This window comes from Malaclemys terrapin, chromosome 9, assembly GCF_027887155.1.
Source record: "Malaclemys terrapin pileata isolate rMalTer1 chromosome 9, rMalTer1.hap1, whole genome shotgun sequence".
Lineage (NCBI taxonomy): Eukaryota > Metazoa > Chordata > Testudines > Emydidae > Malaclemys > Malaclemys terrapin.
The window spans coordinates 73,963,837-73,989,327 of record NC_071513.1 but is presented as its reverse complement, the minus strand read 5'-3'; the positions used below and the strand labels follow the sequence as shown (position 1 = coordinate 73,989,327).

The 25,491-nt window shown below is 40.8% G+C and overlaps 1 protein-coding gene across 5 annotated transcripts in view; it reads left to right on the top strand.

The window, feature by feature from the left end:
• TFDP2 (transcription factor Dp-2) overlaps positions 1–25,491 on the top strand; it is a 179,088-nt gene that overhangs the window by 48,660 nt on the left and 104,937 nt on the right. For 4 of the 5 annotated variants that reach the window (XM_054040717.1, XM_054040716.1, XM_054040714.1 and 1 more), the window contains exon 3: positions 5,450–5,516. The exons of the other annotated variant lie outside the window; for it this stretch is intronic. In XM_054040717.1, coding sequence (XP_053896692.1) covers positions 5,450–5,516 — 67 coding nt within the window. The remainder of the gene's footprint in view (positions 1–5,449; positions 5,517–25,491) is intronic. 5 annotated transcript variants of the gene reach the window in all.

Here is a 25,491-nt window from a genome sequence, read left to right as displayed (position 1 = left end):
TTAAAACATGTCTTTAAAGCAGATATTCTTTACATCTTATCTGCCAAGTTGGGTCATCCTAAGAACTGTTATAGACTATAACTACTTTCCCTGGCAGCCAAAATAACAGAAAGGAAGCTGCTCATATCCTTGCATCAAATGCCTTGCAAAAGAGGCTGTTTGCATGCTCTTGTATTCTGCGGCAGTGTTTCTCAACTTTTTTGATACCAGGGCCCAACTTACTGCCTTTCTAAACTGTCAGGGGGATCTCAGGGACTGGTGCCAGTCCATGGACCTGTCATTGAGAAACACTGTTCAACAGAATACATCTGCTGTCTCAAGCAGGATATTATAAAAAGCAACAGAAGGGAAACAGCACTAGTAGCTAAATATTAAGATTGTGCTTTAGGAATATTAAAGGTGACCTCCACAGGAGGAAAAAGTTGGTCATGTGCCTTTTTTTCATTTTTGATGCTTTATAAAGTATAAAGACGACCAGAATTAAAAAAAAAAAGAAAAAAAAAAAAGTACATTCAAAAAGTGCCTAGTCTGAAAGACTGACTTAAAGAGCTAGTGAAATGGAGACCTCACAAGAGCCAAGTTGAACTATTAACAGGAAAATAGAATGTCAGACCATGTAAAACCTTTTTTTTTTTTTTTTTTTTTTTTTTTTTTTTTTTATTAATGCATATTTAGCTTCAGTGACTATGCAACATTTTGAATTAAGGAAGCTTTTGTTAAAGATTCAGCAAACTCATCTCCTAAAAAAGAGGAAATCCCAATAAAAAACAAAACTGCAAAAATGTTTTTGGTTAAACTCTTTTGGTTATTGACATCCCCAAAGGGAAAGAATATTCCTTGCCAAGTTCACATATAGCTCTTCTGCCAAGTATCAATGGCATTAACTGGGGCTAGGTTCAATAATATGTCTAGGGGATTCTTTCAAAATAAACAAAATCCCTATCTAAACCTTTATCCACTCCCAGGTTTTGGAAATTTAAAAGTCTCTAAATACGCTGGTTATTTTTTCCAGTTATTTCTTTCCCACTTGCAACCACATGGGAGTCCTCTGTAGTATGGAAGAGATTAGCTTTTAATTGGAGAATATAATATCAAAATGATCATAACTTTGAAGTAAGAGGAAGGCTCATCAGGCCCCAACAATTTGCTGTTTTCACCATTGCTGGGCTGCTTTGGTTTGTTCTGTCCACTCTTGTCACATGGGGTTTATGAAAGGCATAACTGTAAACTGAGGATGGGGGCATTCCAGTGCTGAGTTTGACACAAGGAGAAACCGAAAATCCCTTCCCATGGTAGGGAGAGTGAAATAGAGGCATTCTCTCAGGAAGCACTTGCAGTAGGAAGAGAAGTGAGGAACTCAGCTGCATAAGGCTTCACGCCTATCTTTGGAAAAATGGCACATGAGCAACATATGGGCGAGTCCATATGACTGCCCTTTCCTCTACAAACAGCATTCAATTATGCCTACAGTGTCTTCCAGGAGAAGTGCAGACACATGCGAAATATAGTGCTAGTGGGTTTGATACCTGGCTGGCTTTTGTATTGCCTCGCTGGTTGCCAGTGAAAAGACTTAATATGCTAGGGCTGTGGTTTGTTTTTTGTTTTGTTTTGTTTTTTTGCCCTCTCCCTACTCTCCCACCTGGAGGGTGAAGGGGGAGGAAATGTCCCTGTCCCTTTTAATAATCAGGCCTCACTTTGACCTCTGTTGCCTTCTCTTCCTCCTTGGCATGCTGTAGGGTTGGCTGGACTGTTCAGTGGTTCTCAAACTTTTGTATTGGTGTGACCCCTTTCACACAGCAAGCCTTTGAGTGCATCCCCCCCCCTTATAAATTAAAAACAGTTTTAAAATATATATTTAACATTCTTATAAATGCTGGAGATGAAGCTGGGTTTGGGGATGGAGACTGACAGCTCACGGTCCCCCACATAATAACTTCCCGACCCCATGAGGGGTCACAACCTGCACACTGAGAACCCCTGGTTCTAGCTGCTGTCTCTGTAGGAGGAAGAGGGCAGGTGGGTTTTGTTATGAGGTTGCCTTCCCTGCCAGCTGTTGTGCGTTTGACAGGGGCCCAGAGCCGCCATCTTCCCTGGTTGGACAGGAGCTCAGAGCACAGCAAGCGGTGGGGAAGGTCAGAAGTCTTTAACCACCCTCAGTCCCCTTCCTGCATGTGCGGGGAGGGGTGCAGGTTGGTGATGGCGGTGCCTGAGGGGTGTAGAGGAGAACTAGGGTTCCTACGTGCTACAGTAATAAAAATACTTTTCCATAGATCAACAGAAACCTGACTGTGATAGAATGGCTGGCTCCTTGTTTTCAGCTGCTGAAAGAAGCAGTAATAAATGGTTTAGAGGGAACCTTAACTTTGGATCTTGTGCTGTATAAATCATGCTTCCTCTCAGATGTGCTAACTCTGGCAAAGAACGTTTCACAGTTTTAGAACAAATGTTTTGTTTCTGTATTCTGCTTTGCTGAGATGTACTATGGGAATCTTTTATTTAACCTTGAAATTGAGGGAGATTTCCACATCCGAGCCATTCTGTTTAGGTGACAGATCTGAGGAACCGTCCCAGATTGAGGTGTTAAAAGGAGGTTTTGGAGCAAATTGTTACACAGTAAACAGATATAGTCATCAGGACCAGATGGTATTTAACCAAGAGTTCTGTCAGAACTACTAACGATGCAGTGTAACTTATTTAAATCCGTTTCTGTACTGGAGGATAGAAAATGTGATACTTATTTTTTTTAAAGGATCCAGAGGCGATCCTGGCAATTACAAGCTGGTGAGTCTAAGTTCAGTACCAACCAAATTGGTTGAAAGTATAGTAAAGAACAGAATTATCAGGCACATTGATGAACACAATTTGTTGGGGAAAAGTCAACACAGCTTTTGTAAAGCAATGATATGCCTCACCAATCTATTAAAATTCTTCGAGGGGATCAACAAACATGTTAACCAGGGCAATCCAGTGGATGTAGTGTACTTGGACATTCAGAAAGCCTTTGACAAGGTACCTCACCAAAGACTCTTAAGCAAAATAAGCAGTCATGGGATAAAAGGGAAGATCCTCTCATGGATTAATAACTGGTTAAAAGACAGGAAATGAAGGGTAGGAATAAATGGTCATTTTTCAGAATGGAGAGACTTAAATAGCAGTATCCCTCAGGGATCTATACTGGGACCAATACTGTTCCACACATTCATAAGTGATCTGGAAAAAGAGGTAAACAGTGAGGTGGCAAAAATTGCAGACAATACAAAATTACTCAAGATAGTTAAGTCCAAAGCAGAGTGCGAAGAGTTACAAAGGGATCTCACAAAACTGGGTGACTGGGCAACAAAATGGCAGATGAAATTCAATGTTGATAAATGCAAAGTAATGCACATTGGAAAACATAATCCCAACCACACATACAAAATAATGGGATCTAAATTAGCAGTTACTGCGCAAGAAAGAGACTGTGGATAGTTCTCTGAAAACATTTTCTCAGTGTTCAGTGGCAGTCAAAAAAGCTAACAAAATGTTATGAACCATTAAGAGAAGGATAGATAATATAGCAGAAAATATAATTCCGCTATATAAATCCATGGTATGCCCACATCTTGAATATTGCATGCTGTTCTGGTCACCCTATCTCAAAAAAGATTTAGATATATTAGAATTGGACAAGTACAGAGATGGGCAACAAAAATGATTAGGGTTATGGAACAGCTTCCATATGTTGAGAGATTAAAAAGTCTTTTCAATTTGGAAAAGAGACAACTAAGGGGGGATATGATAGAGGTCTATAAAATCATGAATGGTGTGGAGAAAGTGAATAAGGAAGTGTTGCTTACTCCTTCACATAATTTCATTTGGTGACCCTGATTCTTGTGTTAATAGGCAGCGGGTTTAAAACAAACAAAAGGAAGTACTACTTCACGCAACCTATGGAACTGATGTTGTGAAGGCCAAAACTATAATGGGTTTCAAAATATAATTAGATAAGTTCATAGAGGATAGGCCCATCCCTGGCTATTAGCCAAGATAGTCAGGGATGCAACCCCATGCTCTGGGTGTTCCTAGACTGATTGCCAGAAGCTTGGTGTGGATGACAGGGATGGATCACTTGATGATTGCCTGTTCTGTTGTTCCCTCTGAAGCACCTGGCTTTGGCCACTGTCAGACAACAAGTTACTGGGCAAGATAGACCATTGGTCTGACCCAATATGGCCATTCTTACGTAATTTTCTGATTACTTTTTAACATTGTGAATCTGAAGACTTTAAATTTAGCAGATGAGTACAGTAACTCCTCACTTAGTCGTCCCGGTTAACATTGTTTCATTGTTACGTTGCTGATCAATTAGGGAACATGCTCGTTTAAAGTTGTGCAGTGCTCCCTTCTAATGTCCTTTGGCAGCCGCCTGCTTTGTCCACTGCTTCAGAAAGAGCAGCCCGTTGCAGCTAGCTGGTGGGGGCTTGTAACCAGGCAGCCCCCTTATCAACTCCCCCTATCAGCTCCCTGCTCCCCTAAGTTCCCTGTGCTGCAGTCGCCCAGCAGGCTATCAATTGCTGGGCAGTTCATCTGTCCCTCCCACCATTGCCATGTGCTGCTCCTGCCCTCTGCCTTGGAGCTGCTCCCAGAGACTCCTGCTTGCTGTGCAGGTGCAAAGGGAGGGTGGGGGGCTAATATCAGGGAGTCCCCTGCTCCTGCACCCTGCTTATCCCTTCTCCATGTAGAGCAGGGAGGGGACACGGACGGAGAGAGACAGAGAGAGCTTGGGGCATCAGCTGCTGTCTCAACTTCCTGATCCGCTTAAAAAGACAATGCACTTAAGAGTGGGTCACTTACTTAAAGGGACAGTGTGCATCTCTTTCTCTCTCGCCCACACACAAGGTGTGTCTGTCTCTGTCTGCTATGCTGTCTCCCCTCCCTTGTGTTTGTGCTGCCTTCTGTGAGAGGCTACACTAACAACAATGTGTTAACCCCTGCGGGTTCAGCCGAGTGCTAGTTCATCATTTAGCAGCAAGGCATTCCCTGGGAAATATCCCTCCCTCTTCTACCCTCTAATTTCACCACCTCAACCAAGCTTCACAATCATCATAGCTGTGAACAGTATTAAATTGTTTGTTTAAAACGTATACTGTGTGTATATCTATATAATATATAGTTTTTTGTCTGGTGAAAAAAATTTCCCTGGAACCTTAACTCCCCCCCCCCCCCCCATTTACATTAATTCTTATGGGGAAATTGGATTCGCTTAACATCGTTTCGCTTAAAGTCACATTTTTCAGGAACATAACTACAACATTAAGCAAGGAGTTACTGTAATATAAAGTGCTTATAAAAGTGATTCCTAAGCATTCGCATCCGCAAAATTTACCTTTTTCAGGTTACTGTTGGTTGCATAGTAGAAAATCATTACAAAGCTGATCATATTTTAAGACTTCTAAAATGTTTTGTTCAGATTGGTGTAACTTCCACAAATGGAGACCTGAAAGGATTTATAGATCAGAACCAGAGTCCATCAAAAGGTAAGAGGAATTGAATTTGTCTGTTCAAAAAAGAAACTCGTTGTAACGCTGTCTTCTCTCCAGACTTTAGCAATTTAAAATCTTCCCCTAAATTGTTGGTACACCCACTATATGTGGTGGTTTTAACTTTTTTGGACCCAACTTAAAATATTAAAGCTTAAAGTATTGGATACCTCTGTATCTGTGAATGCTATATTGTAGATCCACAACAGTGACTCTAGTGTTAAGGCTTTAAGATGACAAGCCAAATCAGACTTATAGCAAAAGCTATCAGAATATTAAATTACTCACTTTTTTATGGGGGCTGGAATGTGTGAATATGCCGCCATCTTACCTCAACCCTCAGTCTCCATGTTGCAGGGACTCTTCTGACTAAGGGAAAGATGGACTGAGCTTCTCCCAGGTTAATCTATGCCACTGAGGGAGGATGAGTTGTGGTAAAGTACTAGACTGGGATTCAGAGGATCTGGATTCAGCTCCCGGGCTTTATTCAGGCTTCTAGGTGCTACTGTAATACAAATAGTAAGTAGTAATTGTGACAAATGTTAGAGCTACTCTGTAATTTATAAATATTATAATATTGACATGGTTAATGGGTTTTACTGTATAAATATATTGGTTTTGTTCAATAGTGGGTTGTAAGCAAGAGGAAAAGAATAGCTTAAGATAAGACTCTCCTTGGCAAATATTTGAGGCTTGTCATGGGCCATTGACTCTGAAGACTCTGGCTCAATCTCCTGCTATGCCCTACTGAACTGATTCTGACAAACAGGGCAAAAGTATGAGAACTGACAAGAACCAAAGGAACTCTGGTTGGATTATAAGGGTTTTTCTCTCGAGAGGAGGCAGTTGCTGGGTAGCTGTTCCAGAAAACCAAATATAAACTCAGACCCCCTGCTGGGGTATCTGCAGAAGGTAGGCCTACCCAGATTGTCATGGGATGGTAAGCTTCGGTCAGTGATCCCCAAACTTTTTACCTCCCACCGTGCTCCCTCCCCCCCCCACAGTTGAGGCCGGGTGGTGGAGCCATGGCCAGGCTGGGGGCTGATGCACATATCATTGGCATTAATGTTGGTGGGGAGATTTGTGTTTGCTAAATGTTTTTGCGTTATCATCTGTCAAAAACTTTCCTCTTTATTAGGATTCTCTTTGAGGCCTTGAGATTGATTTGGATTGTTATTTTGGAGTTTCACTTTGTTTTAAAACTCAAAAGAAGGATGTTTTGCTCAAAGGTTAACCAAGTGGGTTTTTAATCACAATCTTTATTAATCAAAATTCAGGAAAACCTTTTTCTGATCATGGCTATTGGAGAAATAATAAGGAAGTGATGAAAGAAAGCTATTTATATTGTTCCTTTCATCCCAAATGTTTCTCTCTCTCGCGCGCGCTCAATCTGCATTCAACTTAAGCAGCTAGTACACGCTCTCTCTTTGGAAGCTAGTGAAAATACAGAGGAAGAATGTCTGGATCCAGATGGCAATGCCAAGAAGAATGAGTATATCATAGTGAAAATATTTTCCTGGTTTTTTAGATTAGTAACTTTTCTCCTCTTTATTCCCCTCCCCCCCATATCTTTATTGTGTTTTTGAATATCTGTTTCACTAAAAACACCTAACACATTGAATTTTATAATGGTTTAGAAAAAATGTAATCTAACAAGGTAGCTTTTCTTGGTAGACTGATCTCAAAAACAGAACTCAGACATAAACCTAATCCCAGTACATTTACAAAACTAATTTATTGATTAGATAGAGAAATGGGAAGTTTTTTGGTAGGCCAAAAAGTTTATATTTTTAAGTGTAAGAACAAGAGGATAGCAGAGGGAGTTTGTAGGAGAATGAAAGAATAAAATCAGCATGGTTAGGAAAGGCCGCATCACTAGTGCCATCACTTGTAAGAACGTAACATAAGAATGGCCATACTGGGTCATACCAAAGGTCCATCAAGCCCAGTATCCTGCCCTCTGACAGTGGCCAATGGCAGGTGCCCCAAAGGGAATGAAAAGACAGGTTATCATCAAGTGATCCATGCCCTGTCACCCAATCCCATCTTCTGCAAACAGAGGCTAAGGACACCATTCCTGCCCATCCTGGCTAATAGCCATTGATGGACCTATCTTCCATGAATCTATCTAGCGCCCTTTTGAACCCCGTTATAGTATTGGCCTTCACAACACCCTCTGGCAAGGAGTTCCAGAGGTTGGCAGCGCGTAGCGTGAAAAAATACTTTCTTGTGTTTTGTTTTAAACCTGCTACCCATTAATTTCATTTGGTGGCCCCTTGTCCTTGTATTATGAGAAGGACTAAATAACACTTCCTTATTTACTTTCTCTGTATCACTCATGATTTTATAGACCTCTATCATATCTCCCTCCCCCCCACACCTTAGTCGCCTCTTTTCCAAGCTGAAAAGTCCCAGTCTTATTAATCTCGCCTCATACGGAAGCCGTTCTATACTCCTAATCATTTTTGTTGCCCTTTTCTGAACCTTTTCCAATTCCAATATATCTTTTTTGGGATGGGGCGACCACCTCTGCATGCAGTATTCAAGGTGTGGGCGTACCATGGATTTATATAGAGGCAATATGATATTTTCTGTCTTATTATCTATCCCTTTCTTAATGATTCCCAACATTCTGTTCGCTTTTTTGACTTCCACTGCACATTGAGTGGATGATTTCAGAGAACTATCCACAATGACTTCAAGATCTTTCTTGAATGGTAACAGCTAATTTAGACCCCATCATTGTGTATGTATAGTTAGGATTGTTTTCCAATGTGCATTACTTTGCATTTATCAACATTAAATTTCATCTGCCAATTTGTTGCCTAGGTCTCCCAGTTTTGTGAGATCCTTTTGTAGCTCTTCGCAGTCTGCCTGTGAAGCTAATTGTTCTAATTGTGATTATTCACTAGTATTTCTAGTTCCTCCAGTTTATTCCCCATACTTCTTGCATTACTACATAAACATCTAAGATGTTCATTAAATTTCCCCTCTATATTCCCTTTTGTCTCTCTTTTGTCCCTGCTGTGATTGCTCCTGTTCCCTCGCCCCCAAATTCTGACCCAGGTCTCCATGTTTTGGATTTACCTGCAGGCTGTTGTCTCCTGTTTAAAGCCGGTTGTCTCCAGTTTAAAGCTTGCATCATTAAGTTAGCCAGTCTGTATCTGAAGATACTCTTCCCCTTCCTTGATAGGCAGACTCCATCTCTGCTCAGCAGTCCTTCTCAGAATACCATCCCCCGGTCAAGAGTAGTTTTGTATCATATGCAAATTTTGCCACCTCACTGTTTACCCCTTTTTCCAGATTGTTTATGAATATGTTAAATAGGACTGGGCCTATTACAGATCCCTGGGGGAACACCACTATTTACCTCTCTCCATTCTGAAAACTGACTATTTATTCCTACCCTTTTTTCCTATCTTTTTAACCAGTTCTCAATCTATGAGAGAACCTTCCCTCTTATCCCATGACTGCTTATTTTGCTTAAGATCCTTTGGTGAGGAACCTTGTCAAAGCTTTCTGAAAATCTAAATACACTATATTCAGTGGATCTCCTTTGTCCGCATGCTTATTGACCCCCTCAAAGAAAGAGGCTTCTCTATCTGCACTTGTGTCCAGAAAAAGAACCGACTGGATTCCAGGTCCTGGTGTGGATTTGCAGAGATTGTGGCCTGCATAGAAAGCCAGGAGAGGCAGACCATCCAGTGTGAGAGTTGGAAGCAGTTGGGAGAGCTACAGGAGGAGGTGGCTAGGCTGAGGAGCATCCACACACACATGGAAACATGCATATGGAGACCTCCAAGGTGGAAGAAGTAATCCAGCTGGCGAGGACTGCAGTAGCACCACCAGGGGAGGATGAAAACTACTCCTTCACAGGAAGGGTAGGTCTATACTTACCTCCGGGTCCGGCGGTAAGCAATCGATCTTCTGGGATCGATCCCGGAAGTGCTCGCCGTCAACGCCGGTATTCCTGCTCCGCAAGAGGAGTATGAGGAGTCGACGGGGGAGCCTGCCTGCCGCGTCTGGACCCGCGGTAAGTTCGAACTTAGGTACTTCGACTTCAGCTACGTTATTCACGTAGCTGAAGTTGCGTATTTTAGTTCGAACTGGGGGGTTAGTGTGGACCAGGCCGAAGGAAGCTAGCTTCTGGTAACTTCTGGTAGCAGGCAGTGCTCCACCCTTGCTCCCTATGCACCATCCATAGAGATAAACTGGTATGCTCCCCTGGCAATGAGGGACGAGGAATCTCCCCTAAAGGTGAAGGAGGAGAAGCCATATACCCCCAAGGCTGGGAGGATTACAGCCACCACCCTCAAGAGGAAACAAAGGGTGGTAGTGGTCAGGGACCCCCTTATAAGGGGGACAGATGCGTCAATCTGTTGGCCTGACATGACATCCTGGGATGTGTGCTGCCTGCCAGGGGCCCATATCCAAGATGTTATGGAAGGATTGCCGAGGATCATCAGGCCTTTTGACTATTTCCCCATGCTGCTTATCCATGTGGGTACTAATGATACTACAAGGTGTGACCCTGAGGAGATCAGAAGTGGGTACAGGGCTCTGGGAGTGAGGGTGAAAGAGTTGGGGGCGCAGAAGGTATTCTCATCGATCCTTCAGGTCAAGGGTTGGGACCCACACAGAGACAAACACATCCTGAAGGAAATGTATGACTGTGTGGATGGTGTTGCCAGGAGGATTTTGGCTTCCTTGACCGGGGGATGGTATTCTGAGAAGGACTGCTGAGCAGAGATGGAGTCTGCCTATCAAGGAAGGGGAAGAGTATCTTCAGATACAGACTGGCTAACTTAATGATGCAAGCTTTAAACTGGAGATAACCGGCTTTAAACAGGAGACAACAGCCTGCAGGTAAATCCAAAACATGGAGACCTGGGTCAGAATTTGGGGGCGAGGGAACAGGAGCAATCACAGCAGGGACAAAAGAGAGACAAAAGGGAATATAGAGGGGAAATTTAATGAACATCTTAGATGTTTATGTAGTAATGCAAGAAGTATGGGGAATAAACCGGAGGAACTAGAAATACTAGTGAATAATCACAATTAGAACAATTAGCTTCACAGAAACTTGGCGGGATAATTCACGTGACTGGAATGTTGGGTGAAGGGTGTAGCTTTGTCAGGAAGGGACAGGCAGGGGAAAAAAGGGAGGAGGAGTTGCCTTGAATATCAAAGATGTGTACGTTTGTACCAAGGTTTAGATAAAACAGGAGGCCTGAAAGTCTCTGGGTAAGAATAAAAAGGGTAAAAAAATGGTTGGTGTCATGGTAAGGGTCTACTATAGACCACCTAACCGGGATGAAGAGGTGGATGCAGTTTTGGGGGTTTTTTTGTTTTTGTTTTTTTCCCTCCCCAAAGCACAACTAACAATCATCCAAAACACAGGACTTGGTGGTGATGAGGGACTTCACTACCCGGACATCTGGGGTGAGGGAGGGGGGAGGAATAGTACAGCAGTGCACCGATTATCCAACCGTCTTCCAGGACGGACCTTTTAAACTGCTTAGCCCTGATACAATTTTTAATTGAAGCACTTGCAAAATGACTGTAAATCAACACGTTATTCTTCATAAAAATACGAATGTATCGCCTCCCACCATCTGCAATGGGGGTTTTGTGTTGAGTGGGTGACCCAGATTGCCACATTTTTATCTGCTCTGTCATGGCTTTGGGTTTTCAGTTAAGTGTTAGGTCAGCTGTAATGCAAATGATTTCTTGGGGCAAGCAGTCCTCAGGTGATTATTCAACTTGCCTATCCAATCTCAGTTTCTTGCTCCAACAGCAGGCCTGTAAGACGCTCGCTGCCTGATCCTGATTTATATTTCCCCCCCCTCTTCTTTTCTTCCACCACTTCTACCACTGTTTTTTATCTGAGTGGTTAGTCAAAAAAATCAGGGTCTAGTAGATTGGTCCAGTTAAAAAGAGAAATTTGTGATAATGAGGTGTTTGTGATGCAGTTTTGGTTATTTAAAAACAAATTTTTGCCAAGTCCTTTGTCTCTGAACACAGAATGAATCAGATAGCAGATAACAGCTTCTTTTGCTTGTGCCACCAACAAGCTTCTTTTCACTCTGCACCCTGACCCAAAAAATCTCTTCCCAGAATACTTTCTGCTGCTTTGTCAAGCTGTCTGCCTCACTCTTTGGTTTTCTGTGTTCTGCCTTCCTTCACACTTGGGCGCACACACCCTTGCCCACACAATACTCAGTAAAGCCCCTCCACCCACTCAGTTCAAAACTCCTGGGCAGGTTCACACACCCCTTTTTTGTTTTATCCTCAGTTATGTGAATTGAAGGGTGTATTCACATCCATCAATATCAGTGACGCTTGTGATCCATGCAGTCACCAATACCTCTCAGCATGACAGTAAGGGTACGTCTACACTTACCTCCGGGTCCGGCGGCAGGCAATCGATGTTCTGGGATCGATCCCGGAAGTGCTTGCCGTCGACGCCGGTACTCCAGCTCGGCGAGAGGAGTATGCGGCATCGACGGGGGAGCCTCCCTGCCGCGTCTGGACCCGCGGTAAGTTCGGACTAAGGTACTTTGAATTCAGCTACGTTATTAACGTAGCTGAATTTGCGTACCTTAGTCCGAAGTGGGGGGTTTGTGGGGACCAGGCCTAATACTCTGCCCTAGGGAGAATAGTGAAATGTGACACATGAAGGAAATCTGCAAGAAGGAAAGTACTGGCTTTTAGGAGGTCATGCTGCCATTAGGCCTGGGGAACCAAGTGAGTTGTCCAAGGCTCCTCTATAGGATGGCCAAAGAGCTGTGGTCTTATGGAATGTAATCTTCTATCTATTCTTTGAAGAGCAAAGCCTGCCGTTCCCAAGAGAATGATTTGGAGGAAACTGTCACTGGAAATTTGGATAGTTTCATAGTTTCTCTGTGGTTTTTCCCACATAAGGGTAACATATGGCCCTATATTTTAAAGAAACCAAAAACATATAATCACAGTAGCTTGGGAAATCCAAGCAGACTAAGATCTCATGGGGTTGCTTTTAGAAATAACTGTAAAAGAGAAGACTCCAACTTTAAATGTTTTTATTACTAAATCTGACTAATATCTATAGTGTCTGCTACTATGGCAGCTTGGTGTTTTTAATTACAAAAAAAATCACAAAATCAAATCATGTTAATCAGATGTTAAACAAAATAAATGCATCTTTCATCATGCCCTGAAGATTCACAGGTTTGGGCTCTGGCAGAGAGCCAAAGGGAACAGATCCTAAGGCCCTACAAAATAATCATAGTCCTTGACCCAGCCTTGGAGAGTTCTGTCTGATTTGAACATTAGTTTGTAAGCAATTTCCAGCTAGTCTTAACTGTTAGGACTGGTTATAAGATATTTCTGATAACTGTGTTCCAGAATTCAGGGCTATAAAGATAATATAAGCTTAGTGGATTGCACTAGAAACGAGTGCAAAAACATGACCACAGGTGGTGGTTTTTGGGAGTTGGGTTCCAAATTACAAAACACAGGACAACTAAGTCTTATCCACAGTAAGGATCAAAACCAATTTTGCTAATGCAGTTTTAGCCCCAGGGTAGGCGGAGCCTAAGGTGTTGTGTTTTCTGCAGCCACACTTATTCTGTAATCCTTAACTGTCTACATTACAAATGCTTGCCGGTATAGCTAAACCAGAAGAGTGCAGTAATGGAGACCCAGCATAAGCCAACAGGATTTCTTTTGCGGGCATTCCTAAGCCACCTCTCCCCGTACTACATTAGCTATGCTGACAGAAGTGCTCTTCGGCAACATAGCTATGCCAGCAGTGTAGATGCAGCTATGTTAGCTAGGCACTGTGACTTTTTTTTAACGTGTTCCTAGCCAGCATAGTTATGCCAGCAAAACTTTGTAGTGTACACTGAGGGCCTGTAAGATTTAAAAAACTAATCAGGCTTAGGCTTAGGTCTGGTCAGCACTTCGATAAGTGACCTCTCAGGAAGTTATAAGTATTGTTTCAGTCAGGACACCAACACGGTAAATTTTAGAAATACTTAAGCCTAGACTACACTAGAAAAGGCTTGCTGCTATAGCTCTACTGACTAAGCATACTGGGAAAAGCATGTTGTTGTTGTTTTTTTTTTGTTTGTGTGGTATATTTAAAACTGCATTGGAATTGTAGACTGTCACTTTAATTTGTAAGGAATTTCCTGGTCCAGCTTGAAGGCTGGGGGGCTCTGCAGGAAAGCATGTGATCAGAGTCTGTTCTGCAGCCAGTTAGCTTAGAGTAAGGGCATGGCTACACTTGCAGATGCAGAGCGCTTTGAGTTAAACCAGCCTTCGTAGAGCACAGTATGAAAAGCGCTGTAGTCTGTCCACACTGACAGCGCACTGGCGTGGCCACATTAGTGGCTCTTGCAACGGCCACAGAGAGCAGTGCATTGTGGTAGCTATCCCAGCATGCAAGTGGCTGCAACATGCTTTTCAAATGGGAGGGTGGGGTGGAGTGTGACAGGGAGTGTGTTGTGTGTATGTGGGGGGAGAGAGTGGGTTTCTGGGGGGCTGAGAGCATGTCAGCATGCTGTCTCGTAAGTTCAGACAGCAGCAGACCTCCCCCTCCCCCCCGCCTCTCTCTCACAGCATTCCACATTAATGGTTGCTTTGTCTCAGAACAGATAAGCATGCCGGCTGTCAAATGGAGCTTTCAAAGGGCATATACAAAACAATGACAAGAGTGGCCACTTGACTTAAGGGGATTATGGGGCATTTCCGGAGGCTGATCAGAGCGCAGTAATGCAACACCTCATTCACACTGATGCTGGGGCGCTCCAGCGGGGGCGCATCAAATGTTATTTTACTCGCCGAGGTGGAGTACCAGGAGCGCTCTAGTCGTGGAGTCAGAGCACTTTATGTGCTTTGCCATTGTGGATGGGTAGTGAGCTAGTGCACCCAGGGCTCCTTTAATGCGCTGTAACTTGCAAGTGTAGCCAAGCCCTAACGTGGGGTGAGTTTTAGGGAGCAGCCTGCTCTGTTTCTGTTTTTGGTTTTCTTGTGTTATCATTCTGAATTCTAGAGATAGTTTTTCTCTTGCTGGAAGGTTGCAATGCATTTGTTTATCTGACTTCTCTGTATGTATGCTGTGAACATAACAGGTTGGGGACCCTGTATAAACTATACCAGCAAAAGCATTATTTTGCCAGGATGTCTAGTGTTTTTGCCAGTATAGAAATGTTATGTTTTAAAATAATAAAGTCTCACCCCTAATCTACGTTACTGGCAAAAGTTTTAAGTATAGACCTGGCCTGATTCAGTAATTGACACTCTTCCCTCTGGTTACAGATGTGGCGTTAAGGGGCACTGTGCTAATGAAGGTGCTTTCGTTCAGAGGAGACTCAAAACAAGTTCTGATGACTGCCTGTGTTGATTAAATATCCCATGGCATTTTATTAAGTGTCCTTGCCAGCTTCCAATTCCTGTAATTCCATTACCTTATTTTCTCATGCATTCCCAGTTGGATACAGTATTCTTTACTTTTGACCCTAAACTGCTGTTGCTGTGTATTGTTTGGAACAGCTAGGATGTTCCACTCAAAAGGTGGCTGCAATACAATAGTTGAAGTGATCTCTCAGAGTGGAGTTGGCTCAGTGACTTTGTAAAACACTTTGATCCTCCTAAAAGGTGCTATTAAATTGCAGAGTATTAATATTAGTTGAATGAACATGAATGTACTAACTTGGGGGGAAGTGACTTTGTGTCATGTTTATCTTGAACCTGTGAGTTCAAGAGAATTGCCAAATTGTGACTGTGGTGAGGTACAAACTCTGCACTACATCACAGACAACTGCCCCATTCACGCTTACGGGGTAACATGAGGGGGATCCACCTCGGTATCCCAGAAGTATTAGAATCACTTTAGATTATCAAGATTCAATAATAATCTCAGCCTGTTGCTTTTCAAAGGGCATACAAAAGAAGACCATAGCCTTAACATAAATTTAAGGATAAAACTAAACAGATACAATGCCAACTGTTTCTTTTTGTTTCTATTTTATTTACTTTTCTAATGGATAGCTGAATAAAGGACAAATGTTATACCTTATTGTTACTAAGGTTTAAGTCATGTTAATTGTGAATGTATTTTGCATTAGGATTCTGCTTCCAGAATGATGGAACTATCCCTTCTACCCCTTCACCTTTTTCACTATATTATGTATTAATAAACAAGTGTAATTCACATAAGTATAATTACTCCTTTGTTTTACCTGTGGCATAATTAAAAATCACTGTTTTTTCCCCTCTTCTAATTAGGTATCACAGTTCACTCACAATGTCTAAATCCTTTTTCCACCTTTGGAATATTCAGTAAATGTTTAACCCACTTGAATATCCATATTGAAAGCATCTATTCTTTAAGATGAAAGTGTTCTTTACCTTCTCCTTTCTTGTCGAGGCAGGATTCTAATGACAAATTCTAGAGAATACAAAGATGCTCCAAACTGGCATTGAGAATTACTCTCTGAATGGGGTTTTGTCAGCTTTAGTACTACATATATTAAAAACTGCTCATTTGTTAAATAGTAGAGAAGCTTTGACTTCCAAACTATTTCTTTCTTCTTTCTCTCAATGGTTTGTATAACTTTATTTTTACTGTGTTAGACAACTATGTCAGTTTAACACTTGGATTCTACTTCCTGTTCATGAGTATGTAAGTTTTGCCTTAGTCATATTCCTGGCATTGTACTGAAAACCTACACATGCTTTTCCTTCACTCTTTAAAGGAACTGTATTTGAGAAAATAGAAGTGTTGTGCCTTCAGAGAGAGGGGACTTGGGATGCTGGAAATAATCCTCTGCTGTGTCATGTATCAATAATGGTTGGAGAAAACTCATTTGCTTTCCTTTAATAAAAAAAATAAATCATTTGTTGTCTACTTGTACAATATGTATATTACACACAAAAGAACATTAATTTCAAAGTCAAGAACTCAAAGGTTAGGAAATGTCCAAATTAAAGTTGTCTGTTCAACCTTAATTTAGCCCAGCTTTATAATAGTCTTTAGTTACATAAACACATACTAATTTTTTTCTGCACGACTCCTGCCTCATTCAGTGCACAGTGTGAATGGTGCTTACTTAATAAACAGCACTTCAATGTTGTGTTTTCTCTTTGTTCAATGTTTGGCACCATGCCTTATTTACTAAACATGATTCAAAACTTGATCTGAATTTCCTCATGAGCTTTTTTTTTTATGGTTCTCATCATTACAGTACCTTGGGTGCTTAACAAATATTAATTATATCTTAACAAAACCCAGTGAGATGAGGGGGTGTTTATTCTTATTTTACAGGTGTTGAGCCGAGGCAAAGAGAGATTAAGGTCAAATATAGCCACTAATTTGGCCCTGTATACTCATCCTCAAGTTCCTGTTTTGGTTAATGGTCGTCAATCCCCTCCTTTTCGTTTGTCTAAGGGTACAAGACAGGGCTGCCTGTTTTCCCCTCTGTTGTTTGCTATGGCAAGCGAGCCGTTTACCATAAATGAGAAGTAGACCCTTGGTAAAGGGCATCAAAAGAATTTCTGGTTTAGAATAAAAAATAGCTTTGTATGCTGATGTTTTCTTGTTATATTTGCAGGATCCAGAAGCCTGGTTAAATATTATACAAAAATTGACTTTAATTTGGGCAGGTGTCAGGCTTCAAAATAAACTATAATAAAGCTTATGTTTTAGGTGTTAATATTCCCAAAAGGGTCACAACAAACTGTTGTCAGCCATGTAACTTTAAATGGGTAAAGGAATCTTTAAAACATTTAGGAATAAATATTGTGGAAAAAATACAAAAATCTTTTAAAGGCAAATTCCCTCCAATGTAGAATAAAACAATTAGACTTTGAGTAATAGAACAACTATGAAATTTCTTGGCCAGGTAGGACAGCTATGGTAAAGACTAATGTGCTCCCAAAGTTATATTTGTTTCAGCGTATCCCTGTTAGTGCTGACATGGCATTAAAAACATGGCAGGATGTGCTATTAAAATTCATATAGAAACATAAAGGACAAAGGGTGGGTTCTAAAGTTCTTATATAAATCTACAAAGTGAGGTGGATTAGCTTTCCCTAATTTAGCTGCTACTTATTATTATGCATCACAATTAAAAGATGTGATCAGCTGGATTTAACAGTAAAACATCCAAACACTGGGTAAACTCTAACAAGACTGGAGTTCAGATATAGCTATTCATAGTCATTGTTAGGCTAAAAAGAAGTTTAGGTCACCAAAAATAATCTCCCATTCATCCAGACTGCCTTAGTAGCCTTGGACAAGTTTTCTAAATTCCTCTCCCTTGACTGCATTTTTTAATAATCAGGAATTTATCTCTAGGAAATATCAGAGTGACTACTTGTTGTGTGTAGTAGCTGAGATTACTCAATTTGGACAGCTGTTCCTAACTCCTGATTTGAAATCATACCAAGAGGTATGTAATAATGTAAATAATATAAAAATCCTATATTTTCAATATTCAGTCAAAATTTTATTTTGAAATCTGGGTATATAAGGGAGCTCTATTTAAATCTTTAACCACATTTGAGGATTTGACCCAGGAGCAAGCTGGAACACCAGGTTTAATTTCTAAGGCATATACCATTTTGAGTGAAAAAGATGTTAAGAAAACAACCTAGCTGAAAAGACTGGAGAAGGATTTGAACAAATAAATTGATCTGAATGAATGGATCTTTATCTGGGGAAAGGAGATGTACATCATCAATTTGTGTAGCTGATAATGAAAATTTGTATAAATTTACTGTATAGATGGCATTTGGCTCCAGTTAAGATCCATCATATTTTTGCTACTAGGAAGGTATTGTTGAAGGGGTGTAGGGAAAGGGGAACTTATTTGCAGATGCAGTCATTGTATCCAGAAATTAAATGATTTGGGGAGGAAATAATTAGAGATTAATCTTATGACAAAATGCCAGCTTTCTAGAGATCCCCTGACTTGCTTACTTAATGCTAAGTAAAGGATTTACATTTTAAACAGAATGACACTTTTTTTTTATTGTTTAGCAGCTAGATTTGTATTGCAAATTATTGGAAACATGTAACCACCTCCTCCTATGAAATTGTGATATTGTAAAATATGGATTATCCTTGAAGTGGAGAAGCTTTCACACCAAGTATGTACATAAAATAGTGCCAGAGCTGCCAACTAGTGAAGTCGGGCAGCCTGGAGAGTTCCTGGGCATGAAATCTGCAACCTTCCACCCCCACCATAAACTTGATCAGCAAAGCCACAGATCATCACATGTTTATTTATAAATCCACAGTTTTGCCATAAACCTGTTTTTAAAACAAAAACAACTTTGCTGTGTGCCCAGAGGGTTAATAATCCCTGGTTCTGGACGACCACGGAGATTGTGAGTGAAATGGAGAAACTCCAGCCCTCTTCTGTTTAACTTGAGGTGCTCCAACTCAAGTGTCTGTGCAAACAGCTGTGGCAGTATTGCATGAGGAGAGAGGTAATAAGGACCCTGAACCATTTAGGACTTGCATATTAAAACCCAATAACTTGAAACTTAGCAGTAGGCAGTGCCTCTGTATGCTCTTATATGTTTCCTCTGTCCTACAGTATTCACCAAGTAGGCAGTTCTATTTTATACTGGCTTCACTATTTGTGTCTCCAACATGTAGCTTCCCACAGTCGTTCAGTCTTGACATGACAAAGGCATGGGTGATGATAGCAAAGTCTGATGGAGGCAGAGATGGGTGTCAAACAACCTGATAAATACACTGTAACCTTTGTCTCTAGCTCTCAATGGCCTCATACACATGGAACAGGAGTAATGACAATTCCTGTAGTATGCCATGTGAGAACTCTCTGGCCTGAAGAACAATTGCTCATAACCACCCTTTGGGCTGGTCTACACTGGCGGGGGGATCGATCCAAGATACTCAACTTCAGCTACATGAATAGCGAATTATCTGGGTCCGGACGGCAGGGGATCGATGGCCGCGGCTCCCCCATCAACTGCGCTACCCCCGCTCGCTCTGGTGGAGTTCCGGAGTCGACGGTGAGCACGTTCGGGGATCGATATATTGCATCTTAACGAGACAGGATATATCGATCCCGGATAAATCGATTGCTACCCGCTGATACGGCGGGTAGTGAAGACCATACCCTCTGTAACTTCTCAGATAAAAATTAATGGAGACACTCAAGCTTCTTTATGCTCCTCTGCTAGCAGGTAGTCAGCAGTGTCATAAGTCAGATCTAATAAATTGAGCAAATGGCTGGCACAGATATCTTGCTGGGAGAATATAAACACACAACCAATACGGTTGTCCCAAACTTGGGTTTAAAACCTGCTTGATTAGAATCTAGAAAATTTGAAGGCTTAAACTGATAGTTTGGCATGATGATCTTTTCCAGTATTGGAATGTTCAGGTTAAAGTAATTGTCAAGATTGACAGCATCATGATATGACTTCTCAAGCAGGGGCTATACAGTATCATTATCAGGAATCTGGAATTTTAAGCTGAAATTAGTCAGATTCAATGTGACACTTTTGTGCCTGGTACCCCACTAGTCTCCTCTCTCAGTTCATCTATCCCAGGTCATCTGTAAATTATAGCAAATATACTATACTATATTACCATATAAAATAGCTAGTTTAAAAAAAAATTTCTCCCTAGGAAGATTTTGAAATGAATTTGAGTTTTCATTTTGATTTTTGAAAACAACAAAATTTGAAGGTTTGTCTCCACTCCCTCCGCCCCCCAATTAATGTTTGGGATTTTTTTTTTCTCTTCCACTATCGTTTCAAAACATCTCTGATTTTGGAAAAGTTACAGGGGCAGAGTTATAGGAAAACTGAAATACTATTATTAGTGCATGAACCCATCCTCTTTCTCTGTGTGTGCACCCTGATTTCCTACACAAAAAAAGGAACAACAGGAAGGGAGGGCTAGTGACTTGCCCTCTGTTTTAGGAGAATGTCCTCATCCTTTTTTGTTTTCCCTTCTCTTGAGTTCCAAAGTCACTTGTATTTTATCCCAGATGTTTCTTACTCTCAGTTGCAACTGTGGTGGTTGCCACTGGTTCTGCTTCCATGTACCCCCTCTACTGTGCCGCTTCCACAAGTGTATATGACTAGGGCTGGTGCAGTCAAATCTGCAACCTTCCAGGCAGACTATAAGGATTATCCATACATTTCCATTTCTATTTTGTTTAGGTCTATAGCTTGAGCGAGTGCATAGCCCATGCTGGTCAGACATGCATTGCCACTTTTCCAAAGGGAAGTCTTCCTGTAAACTGCTGGTATTGGACTTTCAGAAAGCCTTTGACAAAGTCCCACACCAAAGGTTCTTAAGCAAACTAAGCAGTCCTGGGATAAGAGAAAAGGTCCTTTCATGGATCAGTAACTGGTTAAAATGGTCTGAATAAATGGTCATTTTCAGAATAGAAAGAGGTAAATAGCAGCGTCCCTGAAGACTCTGTACTGGGACCTTTGCTGTTCAACATATTCATAAATAATCTTTAATAGGAGATAAACTGTAAAGTGGCAAAGTTTGCAGACAGTACTAAATTACTCAAGATAGTTGTTCAAAGCTGACTCTGAAGAGTTACAAAGGGATTTCACAAAACTGAGTGACTGGGCAACAAAATGGCAGATGAAATTCAATGTTGATAAATGCAAAGTAATACACATTGAAAAAAATAACTCCTACTATAAATACAAAATGATGGGGTCTAAATTTGCTGTTTCCACTTAAGAAAAAGATCTTGGAGTCATAATCTAGAGTTCTCTGAAAACATCTGGTAACAGAAATAGCTAATAGAATGTTGGGAACCATTAGGATAGGGATAAATAAGACAGAAAATATCATAATGCTGTTATATAAATCCATGGTATGCCCACACCTTGAATACGGTGTGCAGTTCCGGTTGCTCCATCTCAAGACTCATTAGAATGAGTAAAGGTACAGAGAAGGGCAGCAAAAATGATTAGGGGTATGGAACAACTTTCATATGAAGAGAGATTACAAAGACAGACTGTTTAGTTTAGAAAAGAAACGACTAAGAAATGATAGAGGTCTGTAAAATCATGAGTGGGATGTAGAAAGTGAATAAGGAAGTATTATTTACTCCTTCACATAGCACAAAGCGGGGGTCACCCAATGTAGTTAATAGGCAACAGGTTTAAAACAAACATAAGGAAGTACGTCTTCATACAATGCACAGTCAACCTGTAGAACTCATTACCAGGGGATGTTGTGAAGGCCAAAAGTATACCTGGGTTCAAAAAAGAATTAGCTAAATTCATGGAGGATAGGTGCATCAGTGGCTATTAGCCATGCAACCCCATGCTTTTGGTATCCCTAAATCTCTAACTGCCAAACGCTGGGACTGGATAACAGGGGATGGATCACTTAATAAATGTTTCATTCTCTCTGAAGCATCTGACACTGGGCACTGCTGGTAGACCAGATACTGGGCTAGATGAACCTTCTCCAAGATCTCCACACTGCTCTAAGACAGCACTTTTTATGGCCTTGTAGTCTGTGGCAGTGTCCTCACCCAGAATCTGTAAAGCAGATTCCTTCTTGCACTGAGTTGTAATAACAACCTGCTTGAGAATGGCTAAGTTTACCTCCAATTAGATACAAGGCCATTCTTGCTTTTTGCTAAAGGAGGATTGGTATTTATAAGCAGCCCAGTTAGCGAGTGGGTGAAATGGTTGCTTATGCCTGCTAGCTGCAAACCTCAGTTTGCTGCTTCTTTATCTATTGCAACAAAGTCTGTTAGGTTACAGCCACAACTTTTTGTTAGCCCACAGTCTGTGTTTGTTACAGTAAAGCTGTAGTCTGTGTTTGCTCTTGTTGCTGCAGTTATTTTTCAGTTAGCCATTTCAGGACGTTTTTCATTTTCACTCTGTGCAGAGCATGTCTGCAAAACCCATTTCTTGTACCGAATATATATAGGCTGAGACCCAAATCCTCAAAGGCATTTAGGCTCCTAGTTTCCATTGAAATAACTGAAAGTTAGGAGCCTAAATACCTTTGAGGATCCAGGCCACAGTGTCTCCTCATTCTCACCAGAGCACAGAGAACCTTATTATTGTCTAAATTTACCCTCTTCCTTGGGCTTGGCTTTATTGATAAGTAAAACATAAACCTCATTCTAAGCTTTTCCCCTTTGCATGGGCATTTCTAGAAGTTGTTCTCTCCCTAAGGTCACTGCCTATCAATCTAGTATTAAGGTTTGTGGCAGGTATGGCTCATTAACTCAGAGTTTCTCTGCAGGGTTCAAATACTTGTCATGGTGGATCAGCAGATTTCTGCCACCCTGTTACAATTAGTTTTTTTTATTTAATAATAAAATACATGTTTATATTCTGAATTATTCATCTTTTTGGCTAGGGGAAGGTTGTGAGGTAAGGGGGCTGATGAAGGGGTGGGAAGAGGAAAAGAAAGGGGGGAAGAGAGAGAGGGTAGTTGGAGGAAAAGAAAGATATCATTGTGAGAAGATGGAACAAAGGACATGAAAAGATGAGATGTATGTGGGAATGCAATGCATGGGTCAAGGCAGGAAGTTAACCCAAGCACCAGTCAATGAGGAAAATTCAGTAAAAAGAATCAAGATGATATTACAAGCTGATGGGTTTTCAGTTGACTAAAATGACAGGCAAGACTAGGAGATGGCGGGAGAACCTGGCCCTTTTCCCTGTGCTTCTGGGTTTTACAGGGATTGTTTCAGACACACTGTAGTATTCACATTGAAAAGGTTATCTTTGTGACCAGTAGGGTTGGAAACATAATCTATGTTTAAATTCTGCAGAAACTGACAGGGACACTAGAGAAGAGGCAGAATGGCATTCTTTCTTATTCTGAATCTAGAATTGGTTGTAAAACAAATAAAAGATGTTAAAAAGCCCTAGTTCTTAATATATTTTTCCCATATATGTATGAGATGGAAATACAAGAAATTATTAGTTCCCAACAGAGACCTTTAAACAATTATTAGTTTCATAATTCAATGTAAATGTTCTTTTTAAAGTGTCAGTTTAATTATTCTCTTGTTATAAATGTTGCAATAACATGTTGTGCTGAATATCTTCTTTAAATATTAGTACTTAAAAGAAGAGAAAAATTCAACCTCAAGTTTTTGAGCTTGATGTAGGAATCTCACTGGGTGAAATCCATCATCTGTTATTCAGGAGCTCAGATGAGATGACACAATAGTCTCTTTGATCTTCAAATTCATTAATCTATAAAATAGACTATAGAAAATTATAAAAAAGGCATCTTTAGAGATTTGTGGGCTCTTAAGGATAGGATATTTTTGTGTAAATATTTTTTCTGCAATTGTTGGTCTCTCCCATGACCCTTTCTGTTTCTAATAAAAAACATTTATTTTCATCTTCTGTAGGTAACAGACTTGATTTTCAGAGCAAGCCTAGCTTCCATTGACTGCAAATGGAGTTGTGGGTCCTCAGAGCCTCTGAAGTTCAGTCCCTACCTGTTTTATGTATTTATCTAGCTTCTAATTACTTTCCACTCATCCCTGCATTTTAACATGGTTATGGTATTCTGCCTTTCCACAATATGTGCCCCAGCTCACTCCTCGGACCCACCACCACCTTCTGAATTATTCAGGAGCTTTGATACCAAGGGTAGGATTCACAGATGTATTTAGGCACCTAACTCCCATTAAAATCATCTGGAAATCAATGGGTGTTAGGTGCCTAAATGCCTTTGTGAATCCCACCCCAGGTTAACTAGAGCGGCACCACAGAGGCACTTATAGTTCTGGTAGCTTTTCTACAATCTTACTATAAATTCAGAGATAGTCATAGAATTGAAGTGTGGGGGAAGGTCAAGCTGAACAAACTTGTGAACTTGACTATTCAACTGTTGAACTTTGAGCGTGGCTTCTTAAAATAATTTGTCCTATACAGTTGCTTTCCAGCTGGGAAAGAAGAGACTTTGCTGAGAGAATAATTTTAATTCATTTACTTTGTTTCTAGAAGTTGCTATACTTCTGTCAGGCAACTAGTCAGGCCCATCAACTTTAATCATGTCAGGTGAAAGATGGTGACGTTTTTCCATCATTTTCTCATCCTTGCACATAATGGACAGACATCTTCAAGATGTGTAGATATGTAAGGAACTGACCATGCAATAATCCAGGAGAGACATTTAAAGGAACAGCAGTTTTTAAACATTATTTTAAAGGAAATATATGTAGGACTTTAAGCTTAAAACAACCACAGGTTTTTATGGTTTTCTTCGTTGCTTTTTATTTGGGCATGTGGAAGATGGCCTGCCAAACTGGGTCCCTGCCTGTGGCAACATAAAGCATATATTCTAGAGCTGGAATTAATGGCATGGAAGATAGAGTTGTAACAGCAAATGAAGAAATGAAGATAACTCAGCAAAATTGTGTCTTGAATATAATGGTAGTTAGAGGCATTGGGCCCTGATCCTACAATGAGATGCTTCTAAGTGAACCCCTGTGTATCATGGATTCCCACTGAAGTCAGTGAGACTCTGCATGGGTGCAGTGGTCTGCCTGTGCACCTCTTATTGCAGGATTGAAACCATCAATTGTAAGGTCTTCAAGGAAAGGACCATAGTTGCCTCTGGTTCCTTGCACCCATGTAGAGCCCCATTCAGCTTCTGGGGTCAGCATACATGGTGTTCATTACAGGATTGGGACCTATATTTGTATAGGGCTTTGTACAATATAGTTCTGATCCTCTCTGTGGTCAATGGGTCCTAACAAGTTGTAAATAAAAATAGTATTTCTAGGCTATTCTTCATTGACATTAGGAATGGACCTGCTGGTCAAAGCATCAAACAAGCTGTTAAGACCAGAGGATGATAGGCTCAGCTCTATAAATAAGAAAGATGAGCATATAATTCAAAGTTTAGAATTTGCTCAGAGCTGAGCAATTAAGTCCAAATTTTGCAAACATGTACATACAAGTAATTTTATTGAGTATAAATTGA